General features: G+C 38.6%; 1 protein-coding gene across 1 annotated transcript in view; it reads left to right on the top strand.

The window, feature by feature from the left end:
* ALMS1 (Alstrom syndrome protein 1) overlaps nt 1-25,354 on the top strand; it is a 217,901-nt gene that overhangs the window by 49,396 nt on the left and 143,151 nt on the right. Inside the window, exons 7-9 of the mRNA XM_011945507.1 lie at nt 672-765; nt 12,337-18,456; nt 19,533-19,666. Coding sequence (XP_011800897.1) covers nt 672-765; nt 12,337-18,456; nt 19,533-19,666 — 6,348 coding nt within the window. The remainder of the gene's footprint in view (nt 1-671; nt 766-12,336; nt 18,457-19,532; nt 19,667-25,354) is intronic.

Below are 25,354 nucleotides of genomic sequence, written 5' to 3'. Positions count from 1 at the left end.
TATTGGTTTCTAATTTCTTTTCTAGCAAGGACTTGTGACCTGATGAAACATTAGGAACTTCTTTTTGAGCAGTTAACCTTTACTTCACTACCAATTTATAGTCTCCATTACTTTTGTTTTAAGAAGTTTGAGGACTTATGCTTGTTGGTAACTGATCACAGTTATAGTTCTTTGATACTCTCATTTTCCTTCTAAACATTTGTGAGTTTCTAGAAAATATTCCTGTTTCTTTTTCCTTCTTACTCTTTCTTGCCCACAGTGTACCTCTTTACCTTAAAAAGAAATACCTGAGCTTGTCAAGAATAATCCCATGGTTCAAATTCTGCAATGATCATAAGGAGCAAACTTCTGAGTAACAACACTTCTAGACATACTATCTATAATATTTTATGTAGACAGATTTCTAAGCCATCAGGATGATTTCTAGAGTCTTCTCAGAGTTGACCCAATAAGATATGACCTATATATGAATTCAGAAGGTTTGAGATTATGATCTTAAGTAACTAGTGTAACTTCTCAGTGTTCATCTTTATAAAAATGAGGGATTATTTTTAGCAGATGAAGTTTGAAATTAATATCTTATTTTCTTCATTTCTTCATAGGTGGGTCATTCTAATCTGGGCATTAATGAGTCTTTTTCATTTTTATTGCCTTCATTTGTTCCACATAAGCTAACAAGAGAGTCGGAATATCACTCTTCAGATCTCAGAATGTTGAGGATGTCTCCTGACACTGTGCCAAAGGCTCCTAAACATTTAAAAGCAGGTATGTAGGAAAAGGAGATGGTAAATGTCCTACTTATGGATACCTTTTGAAAAAATATTTTATTAGGTCTAATTTTTTTATTTTTTAATATCTAATGATTATACTTCAGATTAGATGTGTTTAGAAATCCTGTCTTAGTCTCTTCAGACTGCTATTACAAAAATATCTTAATACTTTAAGTGTGGCTTATAAACAACAGAAATTTGTTTCTCGCAGTTCTAGAGGCTGGCAATTCCAAGATCAAGTGCTGGCAGATTCAATGTCTTCTGAGGGACTGTTTGCCATAGATGACATGTTCCTCTGTGCCCTCCTGTGGTGGAAGGGGCAAGGGATTTCTCTGGAATCATTTTTATAATGGGCACTAATCCCAAACATGAGGCCTGTGTCCTCATGATCTAATTACTTCCCAAAAGCCCTGCCTCCTAATTTCATCACCTTGGGGATTAGGATTTCAACCTGTACTTTTCAGGGGGGCCACAAACATTCAGATCATCACAAATCCGCTGATCTTTTATTAGAGGAATCATTTGGTTTTTCATTGCATTCTACATGACAATATTTAGAATTGAATTATATGGAGGAGTCTGATGTTAGAATCTGTTTATTCCTTTGTGTGTCTTGAAGGGAAAAAGGAATTGATTGAGCCCAAGATGACAAGAGTGGATGCAAATAAAGTTTGTAGAGAGGAAATTGAGAGAAATCAGTTTTGAGGTAAAAGCAAGATTATCTACTGAGGGAGGTGAGTAGTGGTGGAAGTAGGTTAGAGGCTTTGAGGAGAGTGGTTTGGTGAAGACTTATAGTTTGTGTTGAAGTGAATTTGAGATGGAGCTGACCAAGGGAAAGTAAAAGGATTGGAGGGCAATTCTGAGAAGTCAGCTCAGGTTAGTGATAATGATTTTATAATGTTGTCAGCCTGTACAGAATCTCTGATTTGTTTTTCCTGCTAACACTCAGGAATGGAAATGATGAATTAACAGTATCGATCCTTGGTTCAGGAATACATTGAATGGGTATGGTAGAAGGACAGCAGGCAAAGAGGGAAGAGTTGATCACCTATTGGTTTCAGCCTACATAGGGAAAGAGAAGCCAGAAGAGTTGTTATTCTAGGAGAAAATAGAAGGACCAAAGATTTGTTTATGATGTTGATTAGATGAGGTGGGAATAAGTTATTGAGAGCACTAGAAGAATAGGCAATTTTGGTTAGATTGAATAAGTAGATTTAAATGAGGAACAGTTTGAAGGGTGATGAAATCCATTAAATAGCCCTGGGATTGGATGGTAGAAATTGAATAAAAATTACTGGAGTAAATAAAATTTTGGGTCAGGTACAGTGTCTCAAGCTTATAATCTCAGTACTTTGGGAGACTGAGGTGGCAGGTTCACTTGGAAGAATTTGGAAAGGATTGGTATTAATTGTTTTTGAATAGAAATTACTGTGAAACTACCTGGGCTGTTCTTGTAGGAAGTTTTTAAATTACTAATTTCATCTCTTTCCTTGCCATAAGTCTATTTAGATTTTATATTTTTCATGAATCAGCTTTTGCTATTTGTGTCTTAAATAGAACTTGTCTATTTAGCTAGGCTGTTTACATACTATCTGTTCATGATATTCCCATGTAATCCCTTTCATGTCAGTAAGGTTAGCTACAATGCCCTCTCTTTCATTCCTGATTTTAGTAACTTACAATAAATTGGAAACAAGTTTGGATCTGGATTGTTGAAAAAGAATTGGTGACACCATTAGAAAGTAGGGTAGTCAATTTAGTTTTGGACATACTGAGTTTGATTTGTCAGGAGATCATTTGGTTTGAAGTGTCTTCAAAGCCAGTTGAACAAATGGGAAATAGGAAATACAAATTTGGAAGATCTTAAATAATTTATGATTAAAATTATGCCATAAGAGTAGTTAAGCTTTCTGAAGGAGCATTGGTAGAGAGAAAAGCAAAATGTCAAGGATAGTACCTCATGGAATACAATAGCAGAAAGAAGCCAATAGAAAATACCAAAAAGGGCCTGGCGCGGTGGCTCAAGCCTGTAATCCCAGCACTTTGGGAGGCCGAGACGGGCAGATCACGAGGTCCCGAGATCAAGACCATCCTTGCTAACACGGTGAGACCCCGTCTCTACTAAAAAATACAAAAAACTAGCCGGGCGACGTGGCAGGCGCCTGTAGTCCCAGCTACTCGGGAGGCTGAGGCAGGAGAATGGCGTAAACCCAGGAGTCGGAGCTTATAGTGAGCTGAGATCCGGCCACTGCACTCCAGCCTGGGCGACAGAGCAAGACTCCGTCTCAAAAAAAAAAAAAAAAGAAAATACCAAAAAGGACAGATATTTTGTTTAAATTCTTACTCTGATTTAGTTCTTACCTCTTCAGTTTCCATTTCCATTTCTTAGTGCCTTTACCATGTCACACTGGATTTTGTTGCATGTACATTTAGGATTGCTATGTCTTCTTGGTGGATTGATCCTTTATCATTATGTAAGATTCCTCTTTGTCCCTAGTAATTTTCTTTGTTTTGAAGATTATCTTATATAGCCACTCCTACATAATAGTTCTTTTCTTTCTTCTTCTTCCTCTTCTTCTCCTCCCCCTCCTCCTCCTTTTCTTCTTCTTTCTTCTTCTTCCTCCTCCTCCTTTTTCTTCCTCTTCTTCCTTCTTCTTCTTTTTTTTTTTTTTTAAAGAGATAAGGTCTCACTCTGTTGCCCAGGCTGGAGAGCAGTGATATGATCATAGCTCACAGCAGCCTTGAATTCCTGGGCTCAAGCAGTCCTTCTGTCTCACCCTCTGAGTAGCTAGGACTATAGATGCACCCTACCATGCCCATCTAATCTTTTTTTTTTTTTTGTAGAGACAAGGTCTTGCTATGTTGCCCAGGCTGGTTTTCAGCTCCTGGCCTTTCAAAGCCTGATCCTCCCATCTTGACTTTCCAAAGTGCTGGGATTACAGGCATAAGCCACCATACCCAGCCTTTTTATCTGTCTTTTAGTTTCAATCTTCCTATGTCATTATATTTGAAGTGAATGTTTTTGTAGACATCATGTAATTGGGTCATTTAAAAAAAATCCACTCTGCTAATATCTGTATTTTAGTTTGTTTGTTTATTTATTTTGAGATGGAATCTCGCTCTGTCGCCAGTCTGGAGTATAGTGGTGTGATCTTGGCTCACTGCAACCTCTGTCTCCCAGGTTCAAGCAATTCTCCTGCCTCTGCCTCCCGAGTAGCTGGGACTACAGGCACACACCACCATGCCTGGCTAATTTTTGTATTTTTAGTGGGGATAGGCTTTCACCATGTTGGCCAAGATGGTCTCGATCTCTTGACCTTGTGATCCACCCGCCTTGGTCTTCCAAAGTGCTGGGATTACAGGCGTAGTTTGTTTACTTAGACAGTTTATACCTGAAGTTAATATTGATCTATTATGCCTTAAGTCTGCAATTTTATTATTTATTTTCACTTTATTCCTGTTTCTCTTGTCTTGCCTTACTATGGGTTTCATGAACATATTTTAGAATTTCACTTTATTTATTTTTATTATTTATTTATTTACTTATTAATTTATGAGATGGAGTCTCGCTCTGTCGCCCAGGCTGGAGTGCAGTGGCATGATCTTGGCTCGTTGCAAGCTTCATCTCCCGGGTTCACGCCATTCTCCTACCTCAGCCTCCCAATTAGCTGGGATTACAGGTGTGTGCCATCATGCCCGGCTAATTGTTTTACATTTTTGGTAGAGATGGGGTTTCACCATGTTGTCCAGGCTGGTTTCCAACTCCTGATCTCAAGTGATCCGCCTGCATCAGCCTCCCAAAGTGCTGGGATTATAGGCGTGAGCCACCGAGCCCAGCCTGGCCCTTGGTGTGGATTTCTTTGGGTTTCCTGTTTGGAGCTGACTTACCTTCTTTAATCTATAAGTTTATGTCTCGTCAAATTTGGAATGTTTTCAGACTTTATTTCTTTGAATTTAACTCATCTTGTTTGCATCATTTGATTGTCTTCTCCCTCTCTATCGTGTTCACACACTCTCTCTCTGTCTCTGTCTCTTTCTCTCTCTCTCGGCTCACTGCAACCTCTGCCTCCTGGGTTCAAGCGATTCTTGTGTCTCAGCCTCCCGTGTAGCTGGAATCTTAGGCGTGTACCACCACACCCAGCTAATTTTTTGTATTTTTAGTAGAGATGGGGTTTCACTGTGTTGGCCAGGCTGGTCTTGAACTCCTGACCTTAAGTGATCCACCCACCTCAGCCTCCCAAAGAGCTGGGATTACAGGCGTGAGCAACAACAGCCAGCCTTGATTGTCTTTTCTCAATCAGTTCGTGATTTTCCTGGTTCTTAGTGGTAAAAACAAATTTTGATTATACCCTGGACGTTTTGGATATTATGTTAGGAGACTTTGATTCCTATTTATAATCTTCTGTTTAGCAGGCAGTTGCTCTATTTAGGTTTTCCGTGTAGGTTCTGGCCTATTTATGTGGCTGTGATCCTAAAGATAATTTAGTTTTCAGGGGAGTTGCATTCTGGTCTATTTCAGTGGTACCATTGAGGCTCCCACTCAGTCCCTGTTGGTGATGCTTATATAGGTGGAATGGTCTTTCTCAAGGCCTGCTGCTGCTGTGTGGAAAGGGGGAGATGCTAACCCATAGAGTAGAGAACATTTCCCTGGGCCTGCCCCTGGACCACCTGGTGTCAGTGGGTCACCCACTTGATTCTTGTTGATGGCATTCATGGAGATAGAAAATGCTTTTCTAGGCCTCCTGATGCATCTAGGTAGGATGCCGGGCCCTGGGATGGAGAACATTTCCTTGAACCTACTCTCTGGGTTTCTCAGTGCTAGTGGACTTCCCATTCAATTTTTGCCAGTGCCACTGGGGAAGGAAAGTGCCTACCTGGGCTGCCTTTTACCACAGGAGAATTAGGAGATGGTGGACTTAGGTCTCCTTTTGTTGCTGGCTAGAGGACAGGGAGATGCCAAATCTATTGGGACTCTACCTGGTTTGTGCTGGCACTACAGTTCAGGTGGTGCAAGCTTACCTGTTGCTGCTGGGTTGGAGTAGGGTGTGGGGAAATGGGACTGTCTGCTAAGTCTGCTGGGCTGCCCGTTTCTTGGTCCTCGGGCCACAGAGAGCAGGCTTTTCTTAGACTTCTTTCCGCCCTCCTTCCTTCCCTTTCTCCTTCCCACTATTCCTATTCCTATTTCTATTTCTGGCCTTAGTTCCACATTGTAGGCCTCTCCAGAGTCCAGCCTCAGATATGACAGTTAAAAAGAAAACTGAGAAAGTAATTGCCATGTTGTTCTCCAGTCTGGAGGTCCTTAGCCAGTCTGCCTTTCACTTTCTACCTTTCAGTCTTTATCTGATTGGCTTTTGGTTTCTAGGGAAATGGAGGGAAAAGCAAATTTGTGTCATTTTGTCAGGGAACAGAAGACAACTGGAGTTTCGAAAACTTGACGTCGATGTGCTATTGTCTTTGGTTGTTGGTAGAAATAATCATATGGGGGAAGCGAGGTAAAGATCTTTCTCAGGCAATATTGAATAAACTCAGGGATCTCAAGCCACAGAATGTGGGGACACCTATGCCATGAAACTTTCCTAACTTTTCTAAAATCTGTAGTCCCCATCCTGAACTATTAATAATAGCTGACAGTTATTGCTTGTTCACATTGCTAAGCATTTTACATATTATTATTGTAATGTACATTAGTTATATAATACAGGTCGAGTGTCCCTAATCTGAAAATCCGCAATCCAAAATGGTCCAAAATCTGAAACTTTTTGACCGCTGATGTGATATTCAAAGGAATTACTCATTAGTGCATTTTGGATTTCAGATTTTTGGATTAGGTATGCACAGTAGATTCTTTTATCGTATTATTATGCCATATTGTTTTATATTTGTATCTGACTTATGATGATGGGCACTGCTATTATTCTATTTGCTATCTGAGCAAAATGAAACTTAGAGAAATTAAGTGACTTGCCCAAAGTCCCACTTTCTCTAAGAGGATTTTGATAGCTTCATTCCATATTGTTCTCTCTGTTTCTGAAGTTTTGACTGCCTGTATAACCTTACCATAAACATATACACCATCAGTTTATCCAAATTCTTTCTCAGAGAGGGCACTAATTTAATTTCTATTATATACTTAACACAAATCTTGGCATATGATAAAGGCATGAAAGAGTCTCGATGATTGTTTCCTAACTTAAGAGTTCATCAGTTAGTGGTACGGTACTGGCTGCCTCAGCTTGTTTACAGCATCAGGTAGTGACATAGTAGGAAACAATGCTTTGTGCAAGAAAGGATTTTAACTTCTTCCTAGGTAATACCAACACCCAGGGCTTCAGTTGTTTTCTGTGACTGATGACTTCCAATTGTGGGACTCTATCTAGATACATCTTACACTCCAAATGTTTGTATCTGACTACTGTGGAATGTCTTCATTTGGATGTCCCAAAGGCATCTTAATGTTAGAACTTTAAAAATGGAACCAATCATCTCTTTAAACCTACTCTTCCTTCTCTATTTCTTTTCAGGGAATGAGTGTCTACTTATTAGCCAAGCTAGAAACTTGTATTCTTCTTTCACCCTCATCCTTGCCCAATCACTCAATGCCGTTGATTCTGACTATCAGACTCCCATTCTCTTTTCTGAATTACTGCATTAGTAATGGAAAACTGATCATCATCTCTGCCACTCTTTTTTTGTATTAAGTGAAAATAGTCTGTTTACAGGGCAGACTTGATAATGTCACTTCCTAGTTTGGAGTTCTTGCTTTCCATTGTTAACCTCAGGGTAAATTCTAAACTCCTTAGTACATAGTAGAAGGTCCCCGCTTACCTTCGTAGCCTTATACTTGCTTCTTTTTTCATAGTGAACTACTGTCATTTCTTCATGATGCTAGACCCTCTTGTCTCCTTGATCTCATAGATGCTATTTTCTCTACTTGGAATGCTTCCCTATTCTTTCTATGCCCATTTTTGCCTCATTTCTAGTTTTATCCTTTCATTCTGAACTTTGCTGTCTTTCAGGAAAATGTTTCTGTTTTTTGCTGTTCACCATGACTCTTTAAGAAAGAGCCAGATACTCCTTATATATGTTACTATAGTGTCCTGTAAACAACCTCTCTGATCACTGCCCTTACACTGAATTTAGTAATTGCTTTTTTTCACTTGTTTCTATCTCCCACAGGACTTTAAGTTCTTTGAGGGTAGAGCTGGGGCTTTGCTAATATATATATTTTTGCACCTGGCCGTGAAAGCTGCTCAATAAGTATCTGTTGAATGACTTAATGAATCGATGAATATTAAATGAATTAATGTGCCTGGGTAGACTGTAGAGGGGTAGAATAAGATGGTAGGTTTTGTATTTTGGCAGGGATCAGTTCTCAAGAAAGTGGATCAAATAAATGTAAGTATCATATTTCATTGACTATGTGTCAATTGTAATGAAAGCTTATGGATTAGTATCTTATCACTATTTTATTGATCTCTAACATGAAGCTGTCTCTATGACTTGAATGGCCTATATGTCTTACTTTATGTTGTTTGGTGGGTATTGGGGTTTATGTTCCCTGCCTCTAAACCTAATTGATTTTTCTATTCGTTTTCCTGCCATAATTTTTATTGACGCCCAGTCTTTTGTTTAACCTTACTACCTTAGGTTGTTGTTTGTTGGGTATCTTCTCCCTTGAAGATGCAAGTTACTGAGGGCAGGGAGGGAACCTGAGTGTGGCTTAGAGTAAGGGAGGACTTTAGTTTGGGGCAGGACTTTGAAGGGTTCTGTTAAAGATGAGGAGCCTAGAAGCAGGATCTGAAATTACAACTTCTCCTGTCCCAGAGGGAACTTCTTTGAGTTAGGGGTGCACCTATCAGGGTGGTTTGATGACTGGGCATTACTATGACTAGGGTATAACTTTCCCAGGGTTATTCTGTTAGGAAGTAGTGTTTGGGATTTGATGTTTGAGTACCGAGTTCATGAACTTTTCACAACACCAGCAGTTCATTAGCTTTTTGAAACCCCTGCCCACTTAGGAATGAGGAAGAGTATATAACGCACTTAACCTAACAATTCCTGCTTTCACGTTGAAAAAGAACTTAGTGATAGCAACAACAAAATTAGGAATTAAATTGTAGGCTATAGTGTTAGCTTGTATATGTGATTTTTGTGTTATAAAACAGTGCACTATTATCTTTTGAAACTAAGCAATTTTATTACATTTAACTTGATTTTGTATTGCAAGTTATTTAAATGGCATACATTTATCAACAGGACAACATTAATGAATTATCAGTATGCAGGAACTTTGGAAGGGTTATATTTACATCCACTGTGCTAATAAGAGTATCAAAAATTCCTGTTTGAACTGTGATATACTTGTGTTATAGTTTAGTTATGAGAGAATATAGTTTAAGGTAATGAATGTTGAAGTAAACATCTATGAGTTTACTGAGGGATTAACCAAATACAGCAAAATTAAAATTATTTAGTTATCAATAATTAATAATTAGGAACTTATAAAAATGATATAGTAATTAGAAAGCAAGAATAACAGCAATGATGACAAAGACCCATTTAAAATATCACTGGTGTCTTTTTAAAAACTACATGAATTTGAGTTTACTTCTCTGTACACACAATAGGTGCTTTTGCCAGACTTCTTTTTTAAAAAACTTTTTTATTTTTAATTTTTATGAGAACATAGTAGGTGTATATATTTATGGGGTACATGAGATATTTTGACACGAACATACGATATGCAATAATCACATCAAGGTATATGGAGTATCTGTTACTTCAAGCATTCATTATTTCTTTATGTTGTGAAAAGTCCAGTTATACTCTTTTAGTTAATTTAAAATGTGTTCTAAATAATTGTTGACTGTAGTCACCCTGTTGTACTATATCATATTCTAGAGCTTATTCATTCTAACTACATTTTTGTAGTTAGAATTTTTCTATTAGTTTTAGTATTAGAATTTTTCTATTAACCATCCTCCCCACTACCTTCCTAGCCCCATTACAGACTTATTAGTGACTGAATTAGAGGGCTCAAAATTAGAGCTATAGTAATTTATTTGTGTGTGCTAGTATTAAAACCCATAATAATTCACTTGGAACGATTACTGGTAAGAGGCTGTTAGTCATATGTAAAATGGAAGTATGGAATTGTACCTCATTTTATCTGTAAGAAATAAAGGGCTTGCTTATTCTTCTTATGCCAGTATATACTTGGGGAAATAAAACCGTACTGTCTTTATCACCGAAGGAAGCCTTCTGTGTTACTAAGCACCTTAGTATGGAGAAGAGTTCTTGAGTAAGTTGTACCCAGTTGTTAGTCTTAATGTCATCTCTAGGAGGCATACAGTTCCGACCAATATACAACTTTGGTATAGTATAGTCCTTTTCTGGCAGCCATGTTCCTCTTCTTGGTCGAAACTTACCTCTTCAACTCACCCCTACTTCTGAAAATGAATCTCCAAAGATTTGATCAGTATATAATAATATTGTAACACTCACGCTTAGTGTATTCTTCTTTCCCAGGGCTGAGAGAATAATAAGCACTCTAAAAACATACCATTTTTCATCTTGAACTCCTTACTTACATAGACATATTTTAAAATTCATAATTAGTGGATTTGTGATCACCATTCTTCTGACAGTTTGACATATATGTCCTTAACTTTACATAGAACTGACAAGAATTCTTCTTTAACATCATGCATCTCCTCCTGCACTTTTAACAGCTTAACCTATAGTTGTTCTTCCAGTTTTCTTTACTAATCTTTTCCTTTACCCCTGAGGTTAAGACCACCTTATCTTATGTAACCTTCTGGATCTTTCAAGGACCTGGACTGTACATCTTAACTCCTTAGCTATTTATGTCATTTGTCCCCATTCATGGTGTCACTAATAATTTGTAATGGCCAAAGGGATGTAAAAACTTTGAGAAATTAGGAAATCATTTAGAAAACCAAGGTTTTGTTTTGTTAATCTGTTTTGGTTTATTAACTTCTTGAGCCTGTTCTGTTTCCTCACAAAAAACTTTTCTTATTTTCTTTAGACCCAGCAGGCAAGAACCTCACAAAATTTTGTAACCCATATTCCTTCTTAAGTTACAGTGCATGTTGCATTTTTAAATTTTTTACTTTTCTTGAAGAGTTAATACTTGATACTTCTAGTTCTTTACTTTAAAATTCACTCCTCTACCCATTTCATTCTATATTCAGCTCCTTTGGAGCTCGTCAGTGGCCATAGAAAGCCAGTCAGTTGTAGTGAAAAGAGCTCAGAATTTGGATTTAGAGTTCAAGGGTTAAGGTACCAGTTTTTGTCACTTACCCACCTACAATTCTAGAAAAACTATGTATCTTTGCACTTAAAATGTGGTCTGAGGACCAATAACATTGGGCATCCCTGGGGAGCTTGTTAGAAATGCAGAATTTCAGGTCACATCCAGACCTACTGAGTCAGAATCTGCAAGTTAACAAGATCCCAACACTGAGAAGCACTGTTACATGATCATCTTTGCAACTCAGTTTCCCTATACGTAAAGTATGGATAATACTTGCTCTATATATCAATCATCTTAACACTATCTGACACATCATATGTTTTACCAATTTATTGTCAGCCTCCTTCTGCTAGAATACAAATAAGCTCTGTGAGGTAGGGATTATTGTCTGTTCGTTTATTGCTGTATGTAGAACAGTGCCTAGCACATAATAAGCATTCATGTATTTTGAATGAACAATGAATGAATGGACAGCTTGTCAAATCCTGTCATTTCTGTTGCAGTCACTTACTTTGCACTGCTGTTTAAAACTGCTTTCATTTAGAATTATTGTATTAATGCAAATATAGAACGTTTCTATGAAATGTTCGTTGGATTGTGCAACCCAGATTTTTACATTCCCTTCTTACTCATCTTGAAAACTTTAAAACTGTAAACAACTTGCCATGCCATATGGAATTAAGTTCAAACTCTTCAGAGTAACCTTTAGAGTCTTTTTCAGTTTTATGTACTTAAATATATATACATTTTACAGGGTGCATTTGTTGGGAGAGTCCTTCAGACTCACTGCACGCATAGCATCCCTGTAGGCCATATCATACTGCCCCTGTAGGACTTTGGGTGCAAGAGGAACCCATGAAAATAAGCTGATGATCCTTTGCTGTACCAGGGATCATAAAGTCTTTTGTCTCTGACTGAAGACCTTATGTCTTATGCTAGCCTACAAGACACAATAACAGATTGTAAATGGGGTGAAATCAAATCCTAGACCCAACAGCATTATCCCATCTCATTGATAATTCTCTAAAAATCCAAGTTTTAAGATCCTTATAATATTTCATCTGCTGGATATACTGTTGTTTATAACCATTACTCTGTTGTTGAAGATTTAAAATATTTTTACTTTGGTTTTCTAATTAATATATTTGTGTGCAAATATTTGTCTCCTTTGATGGCTGTTTCCTTAGGATTCATTTCTAGAAACTTTTTAAAGGCTCAAAGCTTGCTTTTTTTCAGCACATAGAATTTTAAAATAGAAAATTTTATATATTAAAATCTCTTTTTCTTTAGGAGATGCTTCTAAAGGAGGCATAGCTAAAGTTACTGATTCCAACTTGAAGTCAGGCATCACTACCACTCCTGTTGATTCAGACATTGGATCTCATTTATCCTTGTCCCTTGAGGACCTGTCTCAGTTGACTGTAAGTTCTCCTCTAGAAACTACTACTGGTCAACACACTGGTACTCTCAACCAAAGGCCATTAGCAGATACTCATCTAACTGAAGAGACTCTGAAAGTCACAGCTATTCCTGAACCAGCTTACCAGAAGACTGCAACACCAACAGTACTCTCTAGTTCCTACTCACACAGGGGGAAGCCTAGTATTTTCTACCAGCAGGGCTTGCCAGACAGTCATCTAACTGAAGAGGCTTTGAAAGTTTTAACTGTTCCTGGGCCAACTGACCAGACAACTGGCTTACCAACTCTAACTTCTACTTCCTACTCACATAGAGAGAAGCCTGGTATTTTTTACCAACAAGAGTTACCAGAGAGTAACTTAACTGAAGAGCCTTTGAAAGTTTCAGCTGCTCCTGGCCCAGTGGAGCAGAAAACTGGAATACCTACAGTATCCTCTACATCCCACTCACATGGAGAGGACCTCCTCTTTTTCTATCGACAGACCTTGCCAGATGGTCATCTAACTGATCAGGCTCTGAAAGTTTCAGCTATGTCTGGACCAGCTGACCAGAAGACTGGGACAGCAACAGTACTCTCTATTCCCCACTCACACAGAGAGAAGCCTGGTATTTTTTACCAACAAGAGTTCCCAGATAGTCATCAAACTGAAGAGACTCTTAAAGTTTCGGTCACTCCTGGACCAGCTGACCAGAAGACTGAGATACCAGCAGTACAGTCTAGTTCTTACTCACAGAGAGAAAAGCCTAGTATTTTGTACCCACACGTGTTAGCAGACAGTCATCTACCTGAAGAGGGTCTGAAAGTTTCAGCTGTTGCTGGACCAGCTGACCAGAAGACTGGCCTACCAACAGTACCCTCTAATGCATACTCACACAGAGAGAAGCTCCTTATTTTCTACCAACAGGCCTTGCTGGACAGCCAACTACCCGAAGAGGTTCTGAAAAATTCAGCTGGTCCAGACATAGGGACAGCTGTAACCTCTGACGGAAAGACAGGGACACCAACTGTAACCTCTACTTCCTCTGTGTCCTCTTCACTTGGAGAAAAGCCTGGTGCTTTCTATCAGCAGACCTTACCCAATAGTCATCTAACTGAAGAGGCTCTGAAACTATCAGTTGTTCCTGGACCCGGTGATCAGAAGACTGGGATACCCTCAGCACCATCTAGTTTCTACTCACACAGAGAGAGGCCCATTACTTTTTCCCAGCAGACCCTGCCAGACTTTCTTTTCCCTGAGGAAGCTCTGAAGGTTTCAACTATTTCTGTATTGGCTGCCCAGAAGACTGGGACACCAACAGTGTCCTCTAATTCTCACTCACATAGCGAGAAATCTAGTATTTTCTACCAGCAAGAGTTGCCAGACAGTGATCTACCTAGAGAATCTCTGAAAACGTCTGCTATTCCTGGACTGACTGACCAGAAGACTGTCCCAACACCAACAGTACCTTCAGGTTCCTTCTCACATAGAGAGAACCCCAGTATTTTATATCAGCATGAGTTACCAGATAGTCATCCAACTGAAAAGGCTGTGAAAGTTTCAGCTGGCCCTGGACCAGCTGACCAGAAGACTGAGATACCAACAGTACAGTCTAGTTCTTACCCACAGAGGGAGAAGCCTAGTGTTTTGTACCCACAGGTGTTATCAGACAGCCGTCTACCTGAAGAGAGTCTGAAAGTTTCAGCCTTCCCTGGACCAGCTGACCACACGACTGACACACCAGCAGTACCTTCTAGTTTCTACTCACAAAGAGAGAAGCCTGGTATTTTCTACCAACAGACCTTGCCAGAGAGTCATCTGCCTAAAGAGGCTCTGAAAATTTCAGTAGCTCCTGGACCAGCAGACCAGAAGACTGGCACACCAACTGTAACCTCAACTTCCTACTCACAATATAGAGAAAAGCCCAGCATTTTCCACCAACAGGCCTTGCCAGGTACTCATATACCTGAAGAGGCTCAGAAAGTTTCAGCTGTTATTGGACCAGGTGACCAGAAGACTTGGATACCAAGAGTACTTTCTACTTTCTACTCACAAACGGAGAAGCCTGGTATTTTCTATCAACAGACCTTGCCAGGTAGTCATACACCTGAAGAGGCACAGAAAGTTTCACCTGTTCCTGAACCAGCTGACCAGAAGACTGGGACACCAACTCCAACCTCTACTTCCTACTCACACACAGAGAAGCCTGGTATTTTCTACCAACAGGTCTTACCAGATAACCATCCAACTGAAGAGGCTCTGAAAATTTCAGTTGCCTATGAACCAGTTGACCAAACAACTGGCACACCAGCTGCAACCTCTACTTCCTACTCACAACATAGAGAGAAGCCCAGAATTTTCTACCAACAGTCGTTGCCAAGTAGTCATCTAACTGAAGAGGCACGGAAAGTTTCAGCGGTTCCTGGACCAGTTGACCAGAACACTGGGACACCAACTTCAACCTCTACTTTCTACTCACACACAGAGAAGCCTGGTGTTTTCTACCAACAGGTCTTGCCACATAGTCATCTAACTGAAGAGGCTCTGAAAATTTCAGTTGCCTATGAACCAGTTGACCAGACAACTGGCACACCAACTGCAACCTCTACTTCCTACTCACAACATAGAGAGAAGCCCAGCATTTTCTACCAACAGTCGTTGCCAAGTAGTCATCTAACTGAAGAGGCGAAGAACGTTTCAGCGGTTCCTGGACCAGCTGATCAGAAGACTGGGATACCAACTTTACCCTCTACTTTCTATTCACACACAGAGAAGCCTGGTATTTTCTACCAACAGGTCTTGCCACATAGTCATCTACCTGAAGAGGCTTTGAAAGTTTCAGTTGCTCCTGGACCAGTTGACCAAACGATTGGCACAACAACTATAACCTCTCCTTCCAGCTCATTTGGAGAGAAGCCCATTGTTATCTACAAACAGGCCTTTCCAGATGGTCATCTACCTGGAGAGTCTCTGAAAGTTTCAGTTGCTCCTGGACCAGTTGACCAGACAACTGGCTCACCAACTGTAACCTCTCCTTCCTACTCGCAACATAGAGCAAAGCCTGGCGGTTTCTACCAACCGGCATTGCTAGGTAGTCAAATACCTGAAGAGGCTCTCAGAGTTTCATCTGCTCCTGGACCAGCTGACCAGACAACTGGCATACCAACCATAACCTCTACTTCCTACTCACTTGGAGAGAAGCCCATTATTATCTACAAACAGGCCTTTGCAGATGGTCATCTACCTGAAGAGGCTCTGAAAGTTTCCATTGGTTCTGGACCTACTGAAAAGAAGACTGAGATACCAACAGGACCTTTAGGTTCCAGTGCACTTGGAGAGAAGCCCATTACTTTCTACCAGCAGGCTCTGCTAGACAGTCCTCTAAATAAAGATGTTGTGAAAGTTACAGCTGCTCCTGGACCAGCTGACCAGAAGACTGAGACAATACCAGTACATTCTACTCCCTACCCAAATAGGGGGAAGCCTGTCATTTTCTACCAACAGACCCTATCAGACAGTCATTTACCTGAAGAAGCTCTGAAAGTTCCACCTGTTCCTGGACCAGATGCCCAGAAGACTGAGACACCATCAGTATCCTCTAATTTATACTCACATAGAGAGAAGCCCGTTGTCTTCTACCAACAGGCCCTGCCAGACAGTCAGCTAACTAAAGAAGCTCTGAAAGTTTCAGCTGTTCCTCAACCAGCTGACCAGAAGACTGGGTTATCTACTGTAACCTCCTCTTTCTATTCACATACAGAAAAGCCTAATACTTCTTACCAACAAGAGTTGCCAGATAGTCATCTAACTGAAAAGGCTCTGAAAGTTTCAGATGTTCCTGGACCAGCTGACCAGAAGAGTGGGTTATCGACAGTAACCTCTACTTCCTACTCACATAGAGAGAAGCCTATTATTTCCTACCAGCAAGAGGTGCCACGTTTTACTGAAGCAGGTTTGAAAATTTTAAGAGTTCCTGGACCAGCTGACCAGAAGACTGGAATAAACATCCTGTCCTCTAATTCATACCCACAGAGAGAGCAGTCTGTCATTTCTTATCAGCAGGAGTTGCCAGATCTTACTGAAGTAACTTTGAAAGCAGTAGGGGTTCCTGGGCCTGCTGACCAGAAGACTGGGATACAAATAGCATCCTCTAGTTCCTACTCAAATAGAGAGAAGCCCAGTATTTTTCATCAGCAGGAGTTGCCAGATGTTACTGAAGAAGCTTTAAATGTTTTTGTTGTTCCTGGACAAGGTGACCAGAAGGCTGAGGTACCAACAGTACCTTTAAGTTACTACTCACATAGAGAGAAGCCCAGTGTTATCTCTCAACAGGAGTTACCAGACAGTCATCTCACAGAAGAGGCTCTGAAAGTTTCACCTGTTTCTATACTAGCAGAGCAGAAGACTGGGATACCAATAGGACCGTCTAGTTCCTACTCACATTCACATAAAGAGAAACTCAAGATTTCAACTGTGCACATACCACATGACCAGAAAACTGAGTTTCCAGCAGCTACCCTTAGTTCCTACTCACAAATAGAGAAGCCCAAGATTTCAACTGTGATTGCACCAAATGACCAGAAGACTCCATCCCAGACAGCTTTTCATAGTTCCTATTCTCAAACAGTAAAGCCCGATATTTTATTTCAACACCAGTTGCCAGATAGAGATCAAAGTAAAGGTATTCTAAAGATTTCAGCTGTCCCTGAACTAACTGATGTGAATACTGGAAAACCAATACCTCTCTCTAGTTCTTATTTTCACAGAGAGAAATCAAGTATTTTCAGTCCACAGGAATTGCCAGGTAGACGTGTAACTGAAGATGTGCTGAAGACTTCAACAATTCCTGGACCACCTAGTCAGAAAACAGTATTACCAACAGCTCTTCCTAGTTCCTTTTCACACCGAGAGAAACTGGGTATTTTCTATCAAAAGGATTCGCCAGATAGACGTCTAACTGAAGATGCTCTAAAGGTCTCAAGTGCTTTTGGGCAAGCTGATCAAATTACTGAATTACACACAGTTCCCTCTGGTACTTACTCACATGGTGAGAATCACAAGCTTGTTTCAGAACATGTCCAAAGGCTGATAGATAATTTGAATTCTTCTGACTCCAGTGTTAGCTCAAATAATGTGCTTTTAAATTCTCAGGCTGATGACAGAGTTGTAATAAATAAACCAGAATCTGCAGGTTTTAGAGATCTTGGCTCTGAAGAAATCCAGGATGCAGAAAATAGTTCTAAAACTCTTAAGGAAATTCGGACACTTTTGATGGAGGCAGAAAATATAGCACTGAAACGATGCAATTTTCCTGCTCCCCTTGCCCCTTTCAGAGATATTAGTGATATTTCATTTATACAATCTAAGAAGGTGGTTTGCTTCAAAGAACCCTCTTCCACTGACGTATCTAATGGTGATTTGCTTCAGAGACAGCCATTCACAGAGGAAAGCCCAAGCAGCAGGTGCATACAGAAGGATACTGGCACACAGACGAATTTGAAATGCCAGAGAGGCATTGAAAATTGGGAGTTTATTAGTTCAACTACAGTAAGAAGTCCTCTACAGGAAGCAGAGAGCAAAGTCAGTATGGCATTAGAAGAAACTCTTAGGCGATATCAAGCAGCCAAATCTGTAATGAGGTCTGAACCTGAAGGGTGTAGTGGAACCATTGGGAATAAAATTATTATCCCTATGATGACTGTCATTAAAAGTGATTCAAGTAGTGATGCCAGTGATGGAAATGGTTCCTGCTCGTGGGACAGTAATTTACCAGAGTCTTTGGAATCAGTTTCCGATGTTCTTCTAAACTTCTTTCCATATGTTTCACCCAAGACAAGTATAACAGATAGCAGAGAGGAAGAGGGTGTGTCAGAGAGTGAGGATGGTGGGGGTAGCAGTGTAGACTCACTGGCTGCACATGTGAAAAACCTTCTGCAATGTGAATCCTCACTGAATCATGCTAAAGAAATACTCAGAAATGCAGAGGAAGAGGAAAGCCGGGTACGAGCACACGGTAAGAAAAAAGGTTCAGGCTTATAAACGTTATAGCTTAATAATTTATTTAAAGTTAGATATGTATGATTTGAGGGAGCCTAGCCAATGAAAAATAAAAACAAGATCAAGAAAAAAAAAATGAAGTTAGATGTTTGTAGTCCTAAATGTATTTTCCAATAGAATTGTTAGAGTGATTATATTTCTTCTCACAATCTATAAAAGTCTATTTAACCAATAATGTAGTTAAGTTACAGTATTAGTACCAGCCTGAGTTTAGGTTCTTGTTTTTAGAAGTAGATTCTGATGTATGACAGAGAGTAAAGAGGTCGCTTGGGCTCCTGAGCTCCTAAAGCTATCATGTTTCCCTAATCCTCCCATTATAGTATCCTTATTGTGAAGGCAGAAAAAGCCTCCAATTTGCTGTGCTCTAATTTGCTTTTTGTCCTAAAACTACATATATTTTCTCTTTCCCTTTTCTAATAAAACTCTTGGTGGTGTTCTCAGACATTTGAAAAAAAAATCAATGTATTTTATACTAAAACTTGGATTAGAGGTTTAAAAGAGAATATTTATAAATCTCATTACTTTCTAATAGAACTCCATTAAAAACAAAAATCTGTAAGACAATATGGGGAATATATTTTGGGAGGCAATTTAAAAGCAATTTAGGCCTACCTAGAAATCGTCCCTTGAGGTTAACTTCCTACACTGTTCCTTGCACCTTTTTATTCTTAAAAAAAAACCCTCCAAGTTGTATTTATTACTTTTATAAATTGTGAGTAATTGTAGCAGGAACTAAAGGGAGAGGCAAAGGGACTCTTGATTAGAAGGAGGATTAAGATAAATATGATTGAATACCAGATTTAAAGTGGCTTTTTTGTAGAATTATCTATAGAGCATGGCTTAAGAAAATCAGACTTTGCAGTGAAATGATCTCTGTCAAGAATTTCTGATAGGTTGTCATAGTTAAGAAGACATACTAAGCATTGCGGTGGGTATTACATTGCATATATTGATGATCTTCTGTGTTCTTGCAATTGTTGCCAAATTATTACTTTTGCATTGTATTATCTCAAGTGTATGCTTTCTCTCCAGCCTGGAATCTGAAGTTCAATTTAGCACATGATTGTGGATACTCCATTTCAGAATTAAATGAAGATGACAGGAGGAAAGTAGAAGAGATCAAGGCAGAGTTGTTTGGTCATGGGAGAACAACTGACTTGTCCAAGGTATAAAAGAAATCTGGAAATGAAAAAAGTAAATATGAAAGAATGGGTGATGGAATTTGGATCTCTTACTTGGGCATCAGTTGAATTGCTGATAATATTTGGCTAAAGTGTAAGGAGCCTTTTTTGGTTTTGTTTTTGAGACAGTCTTGCTCTGTTGACCAGGCTGAAGTGCAGCAGTGCAATCCCAGCTCACTGCAGCCTTGAACTCTTAGGCTCAAGGAATCCTCCCACCTCAGCCTCTCAAGTAACTGGGACCACATGTGTGTACCACCCTGCTTGGCTAATTTTTAAATTTTTCCGGAGACAGGGTCTCTCTACATTGCCCAGGCTGGTCTTGAACGCTTGGACTCAAGTGATCCTCTTGCCTTGGCCTCCCAAAATGTTGGGATTACAGGCATAAGCCACTGTGCCTAGGCTGGCATCTTAATTTTTCAAAAGTTAAGATGTAAGTATTAGATACTTACAGTCTAGATATGTAAAGTTTTTATTCATTCCAAGTTCATATTTTGAAAAATTTATCTTCTTAGAAAAATAAGAACTGATTTGCTTGTTTTATCAATATTTTTTTAGAGCAGAGAAGACTGAATGTCACCCTTATTTTCTCTTGAAAGTGGTATCTTGAAATCTAAATGAAGTCCAGCTATTTTCAAATGTTTATTTTAAATGCTTGAGTACACAGCTATAATAGCTTATGTATAAATGACTTTCATTTTAATAGTACATATTTTCCTTCTACTATTTCATATGTAGAAAAGAGTATATATGAACCATTTATGTAAAGAATAGCAGCAAGTAAATAATAATTCCCGTATATTGACTATCCAGCTTGAGAAATAGAACATTACTAAATACTGTTGAAGTTCTTTGTTTCTCCTTTACCAGTCATATCTTTTTTATTTCTTATTTTGATATATAATGATTTTCCTGCTCTTCAGTATGGTTTTGAACTCTATAGATGGAATCAATAAGATACATATTCTTTTGAAAACTGGGTGTTTCACACAGTCTTAGGGTTTTGAGCTGCTTCTATGTAGATGTGCATAGTTTTCATTTATTCTTTATTACTGTACAGTATTTCAGTGTGTGATTACATAATAATTTATTCATTCTCCTGTGGTTAAGGTATTTTGTCTGCTATTTTGCTTAATAATAGGATATAATAATGCCTATCTTAGAGGGTTTTGGTGTGGATTATGTGAGATAATGCCTATAAAATGCTTAGCAGAATGTGTGATATCTAGTTAGTACTCAATAACTGGTAGCTATTATTACTATTATTAATCCTGTAAGAATTGATATAGTTATCATACAAGGATTTCATGGCCTGATTCATACAAAGTTTATTAGAAAACTATTCTCCAGTGATATAGTTTATTTAGATTATCACAGTTTTGGAAAAGTGTTTGAAAAGTACAAATTAGATTGGATTTTAGGTTTTACATATATGCTTGTGAAAAACAAAATTGACAAAATAATAAGAATAATAAAATGGACAATTGGTTCTCTTAGCACCATTTGTATATATTCTGCCAAACTGAGCACTACCATAGCATCATTTGTTTAAAAGTACATAGTTTTGTCAGTGATTTGTGTTTCTCTATTTTTAAAAATTATTTTCTTGTGTTCATATTTCCAGATCCCTCAGCAAGCAAGAGTCCTTTGGGTAGACTCTAGTTTGTCTGTGTTTTTCTTAAAATAAGGTGTCCTAAATTAGATGAAACACAATTTCACTTCTGATCTGACCAGCATGAAGTATATTTAGTAATTCTCTTTCTGTCAATGTACTGTGAGATCTTTAATGGTCACAGCATAATTGGGCATTAAAAAAAAAAACCATATACTGCTTTCAAAACTTAAAGCTGTAGGAAAAAAGCAAAACAAAACCAAACCAAAAACCATGAACTGCTGCCAAGATTTCTGTTCTCATTTCTTGTATGTATGTAATACTTTTTTTTTTTAATTCTCTTTTTTTTTTGAGACAGAGTCTTACTTTATTGCCCAGGCTGTAGTGCAGTGGCATGAACTCGGCTCACTGCAAACTCCATGTCCCAGCTTCAAGTGATTCTCCTGCCTCAGCCTCCTGGGTAGCTGGGATTACAGCTACGTGAGTGGCGTGTGACACCACGCCCAGATGATTTTTGTGTTTTTAGTAGAGATGGGGTTTCACTATGTTGGCCACTTGAACTCCTGACCTGAAGTGATGCGCCCACCTCGGCCTCCCAAAGTGCTGGGATTACAGGCTTGAGCCGTTATGCCTGGCCCTATATAATACTTTTTAACTCTCCTTTATTTCTTTTTATTGCTTTTATATCAGTGTTCAAGCCTATTGGAATGATTTTTAGTCTAAATTTGGTCATTTATTTTATTAAAATATCCCTTTCAGCTTTGTACCATTTGTATATTTGATAAGTATTTTTATCCAAATTAGCGATAAAAATGTTCACTAAGGGTTATGGATAAAAAGTCTAAAACTTTCGGCTGGGCATGGTGGCTCATGCCTGTAATCCTAGCACTTTGGGAAGCCGAGGTGGGTGGATCATTTGAGGTCTGGAGTTCAAGACCAGCCTGGCCAACGTTTGAAACCTCGTCTCTACTAAAAATACAAAAATTACCTGGGTGTCATGGTGCATGCCTGTAATTGTAGCTACTCGGGAAGCTGAGGCAGGAGAATTGCTTGAACCTGGGAGGTGGAGATTGCAGTGAGCCAAGATTGTGCCAGTGCACTCCAGCCTAGGCGACAGAGGGAGACTCTATATCTCAAAAAAAAAAAAAAAAAAAGTCTAAAACTTTTGAATAAGACTACTCTCACACTTATGGTGAGTACTTCGTGATACTGTCATTCATCCATCTCATGTTTCACCATCTTATGATTGACTTTCTTCAGTCTTATTAACTGAGTAGTTGTGAAATAGTGTTTGTCTAGATATGCCTTATTCTTAGGGAACCCATATTGGCCACACTGTGTACAGTTTTGGACCTTTTATTTTTTTAACTTAAATATATTAGGATTTCCCTTTAAAACTTCTCTAAAAGCGTAATTTTACTTAGGTATATGATATCACGTTGTATGAACATAACAATTTATTCACTACCCTACTGTTGAACATTTATTTATTAATTCTAAAAATACATATTGAATGCCTGATATGTGCCATCACTCATCTATAGGCTGAGGACACACCACTGAACAAAATAGACAAATACATCATGAGTTTACATTAAGTGAGAGTATATGAATAACAACCAAACAGGTAAAATAAATGTCAGATGGTGGGATAAGAGCCAGGGAGACAAAGCAGAATGGTCAATGCAGAACCTGAGAAAGAGGTGTTGAATTAAATATCTGAGTAAGGTGAGAAAGTAAGGCAGTTATCAGTGACAAGAGCATTCCAGACAGAAATAGCACACCCACAGTTACTGAGGTAGAGTGTGAAAGGAAAGGGAGTGTTAAAGGAAAGGGAGGGGTGCTAAAGGAAAGGGAGGAGGCCAGTGTGTTTGAGAGCGAGAGTGAAAGGGAAAAGACTAGATTGTGGAAGGCAGTGGTTCTTGACAGGGATAGTAAATGCCTCTCAAAGAGATATTTTGGAAATTTATGTGATTTTTCTTGGGTCATCACTGTAATTGGGGATTGTTTCTGGAATGCAGTAGATAGGTGTCAGGTATGTTACTATTTCTGTAATGTACAAGACAGTTCCACAAAATGTAGAGTTGTCCCTTGTCACATACAGCTTTTGAATGTCCCTGTAGATATTAATGTTGATGGAAAACCTTTTATAAATTATTTCAGTGTTTGTCATGTTTTAAATGATTTTTTTTTAGTGTAGGGTGTTTCTTCTATTTTTTCTTTCTTTCATGACTGACATTTTTGAAGAGTACAACCTAGTTACTTTGCAGATTTCCCTCAAATTGAATTTATCTGCTGTGTTACCATGATTTGATTCAGATTTGATTTTTATGTAGGAAAGCCACAGAGGTGATGCGCTTTTCATGCTTGTCAGGAAACACATTATGTTGATTTGTCTCAATACTTGTAATGTTAACTTGTACCACTTAGTTAAGGTGGTATCTGCTGGTTTATGTGTTTTACATATTAATTAATAAGCAGTTAATAAATATTATGGAGAGATTCTTTGAGACTGTAAATATCTCTAGTTTAGGATCTAGTGTTTATACTTGCCTGAATAATTTATTAATAAAATAGCTTTAATTTGGTGATCGAAAAAAATTCTATCATCACTTCAACATTCATTCATTGGAATTCTGTGGTAAGTTAAAAGTGTCCCTTCTCCATTTATTTATTTATATCATTATGGGCTCTTGGATTTTTCTTCTCAAAGGGTCACAACCTATCACTACCATTGTTTATTTTGATACTCAAATTATCCCACACTTGCCCATGAGAACCATTTTAAGCTGGTGCCTGTGTGTTTTTCTCATGATCCCATCATTTCATGAGCATTCACCCACTTTCTGAGATAGGAAGATACTCTAGGAATCTTATATTTTCTTTCCACAAGCCCTGGAGCTGTCCGTTTCGCCAAGGGGCCCTGGTTCTTTTTAGCAGAGAGTAGCATGTAGAAACTAAGATACGTATGCTTGGTGTGCTTATTGATACTATGATGCTGTTGCCTTTATGCCCTTTCAGCAGACAATGTGTATGTACATAATTGCACACACAACCCCCTCTCCTCTGTATGCCTGTTTCCTTATCTATTACTTTTATTATAAAATGAAAGCTGTGAGTTTATACTAGTACATCCAGTTCCATTCCAGTAATACAGGGTTATTCTAGCCTTTTTTTCTTTATTTGTAACTCACTTCTCTGATAGTAAGAAACTTGGCTCCCATTATCCTCCATGTATTTAGTGACTTGTTTGAATTCCCTTGTACGTTTCTCCCTCAGCCACTCTGCTTATCATGCCTGCAACAGATTGAATTTCTTTCCCAGCCCCAAATCTGTTTCAACCTACAAGTTTTATATGTAATTATTATTATACCATTCCAGGTATTTTTAAGTTTCCATTATGATTTGTTTCAACAGTGAAAGGTGATATATTAGGATGATACCTTCAGTGTGCTGAAAGAAAATAAATTATATCTACCTAGAATTGCGTGTCAGTGAAAATTTAAGAATGTGGTAATATAAAAGTGATTTTAGACAATAACAGTTCATTCAACACTCATTAAAAAATTCTAAGTGGTTACCTCAGACTAAAGGGAAATAATCTAATATGGGAAATTTGTGATGTAGGAAATATTAAAGAGCAAAAGATGTGTTAAGTATATGGATTAATAAAGCTAAATAAGTATATGAAACAAAAATACTAGGACCTTCATGACTGAGATAAAATGTGGCAGAAACTTAAAATATATGACAATAATATCGTACAGGTTTGAAGCTGTATAAATGGAGTTAATCTTTTTCCAAGTTTCTTAACTGGGAAAAAGTTAGGTATTATTTACTTTAGCTTGATAACTATATGTGTTATAATTTCTATGATAATCCTGTCCCCTACATCATACCTTACTACAAAGTTAATTTGAGATGGATCATAGACTTTACATTGAAAGGTAAAATAAAGTTTCTTGAAAATCTCTTCGGCTGGGCGTGGTGGCTCAAGCCTGTAATCCCAGCACTTTGGGAGGCCGAGACGGGCGGATCACGAGGTCAGGAGATCGAGACCATCC

The sequence above is a fragment of the Colobus angolensis genome, unplaced genomic scaffold (genome assembly GCF_000951035.1).
Source record: "Colobus angolensis palliatus isolate OR3802 unplaced genomic scaffold, Cang.pa_1.0 Scaffold24, whole genome shotgun sequence".
Lineage (NCBI taxonomy): Eukaryota > Metazoa > Chordata > Mammalia > Primates > Cercopithecidae > Colobus > Colobus angolensis.
The sequence above is the reverse complement of the archived record's forward strand: the minus strand, read 5'-3'. Positions and strand labels throughout refer to the sequence as shown.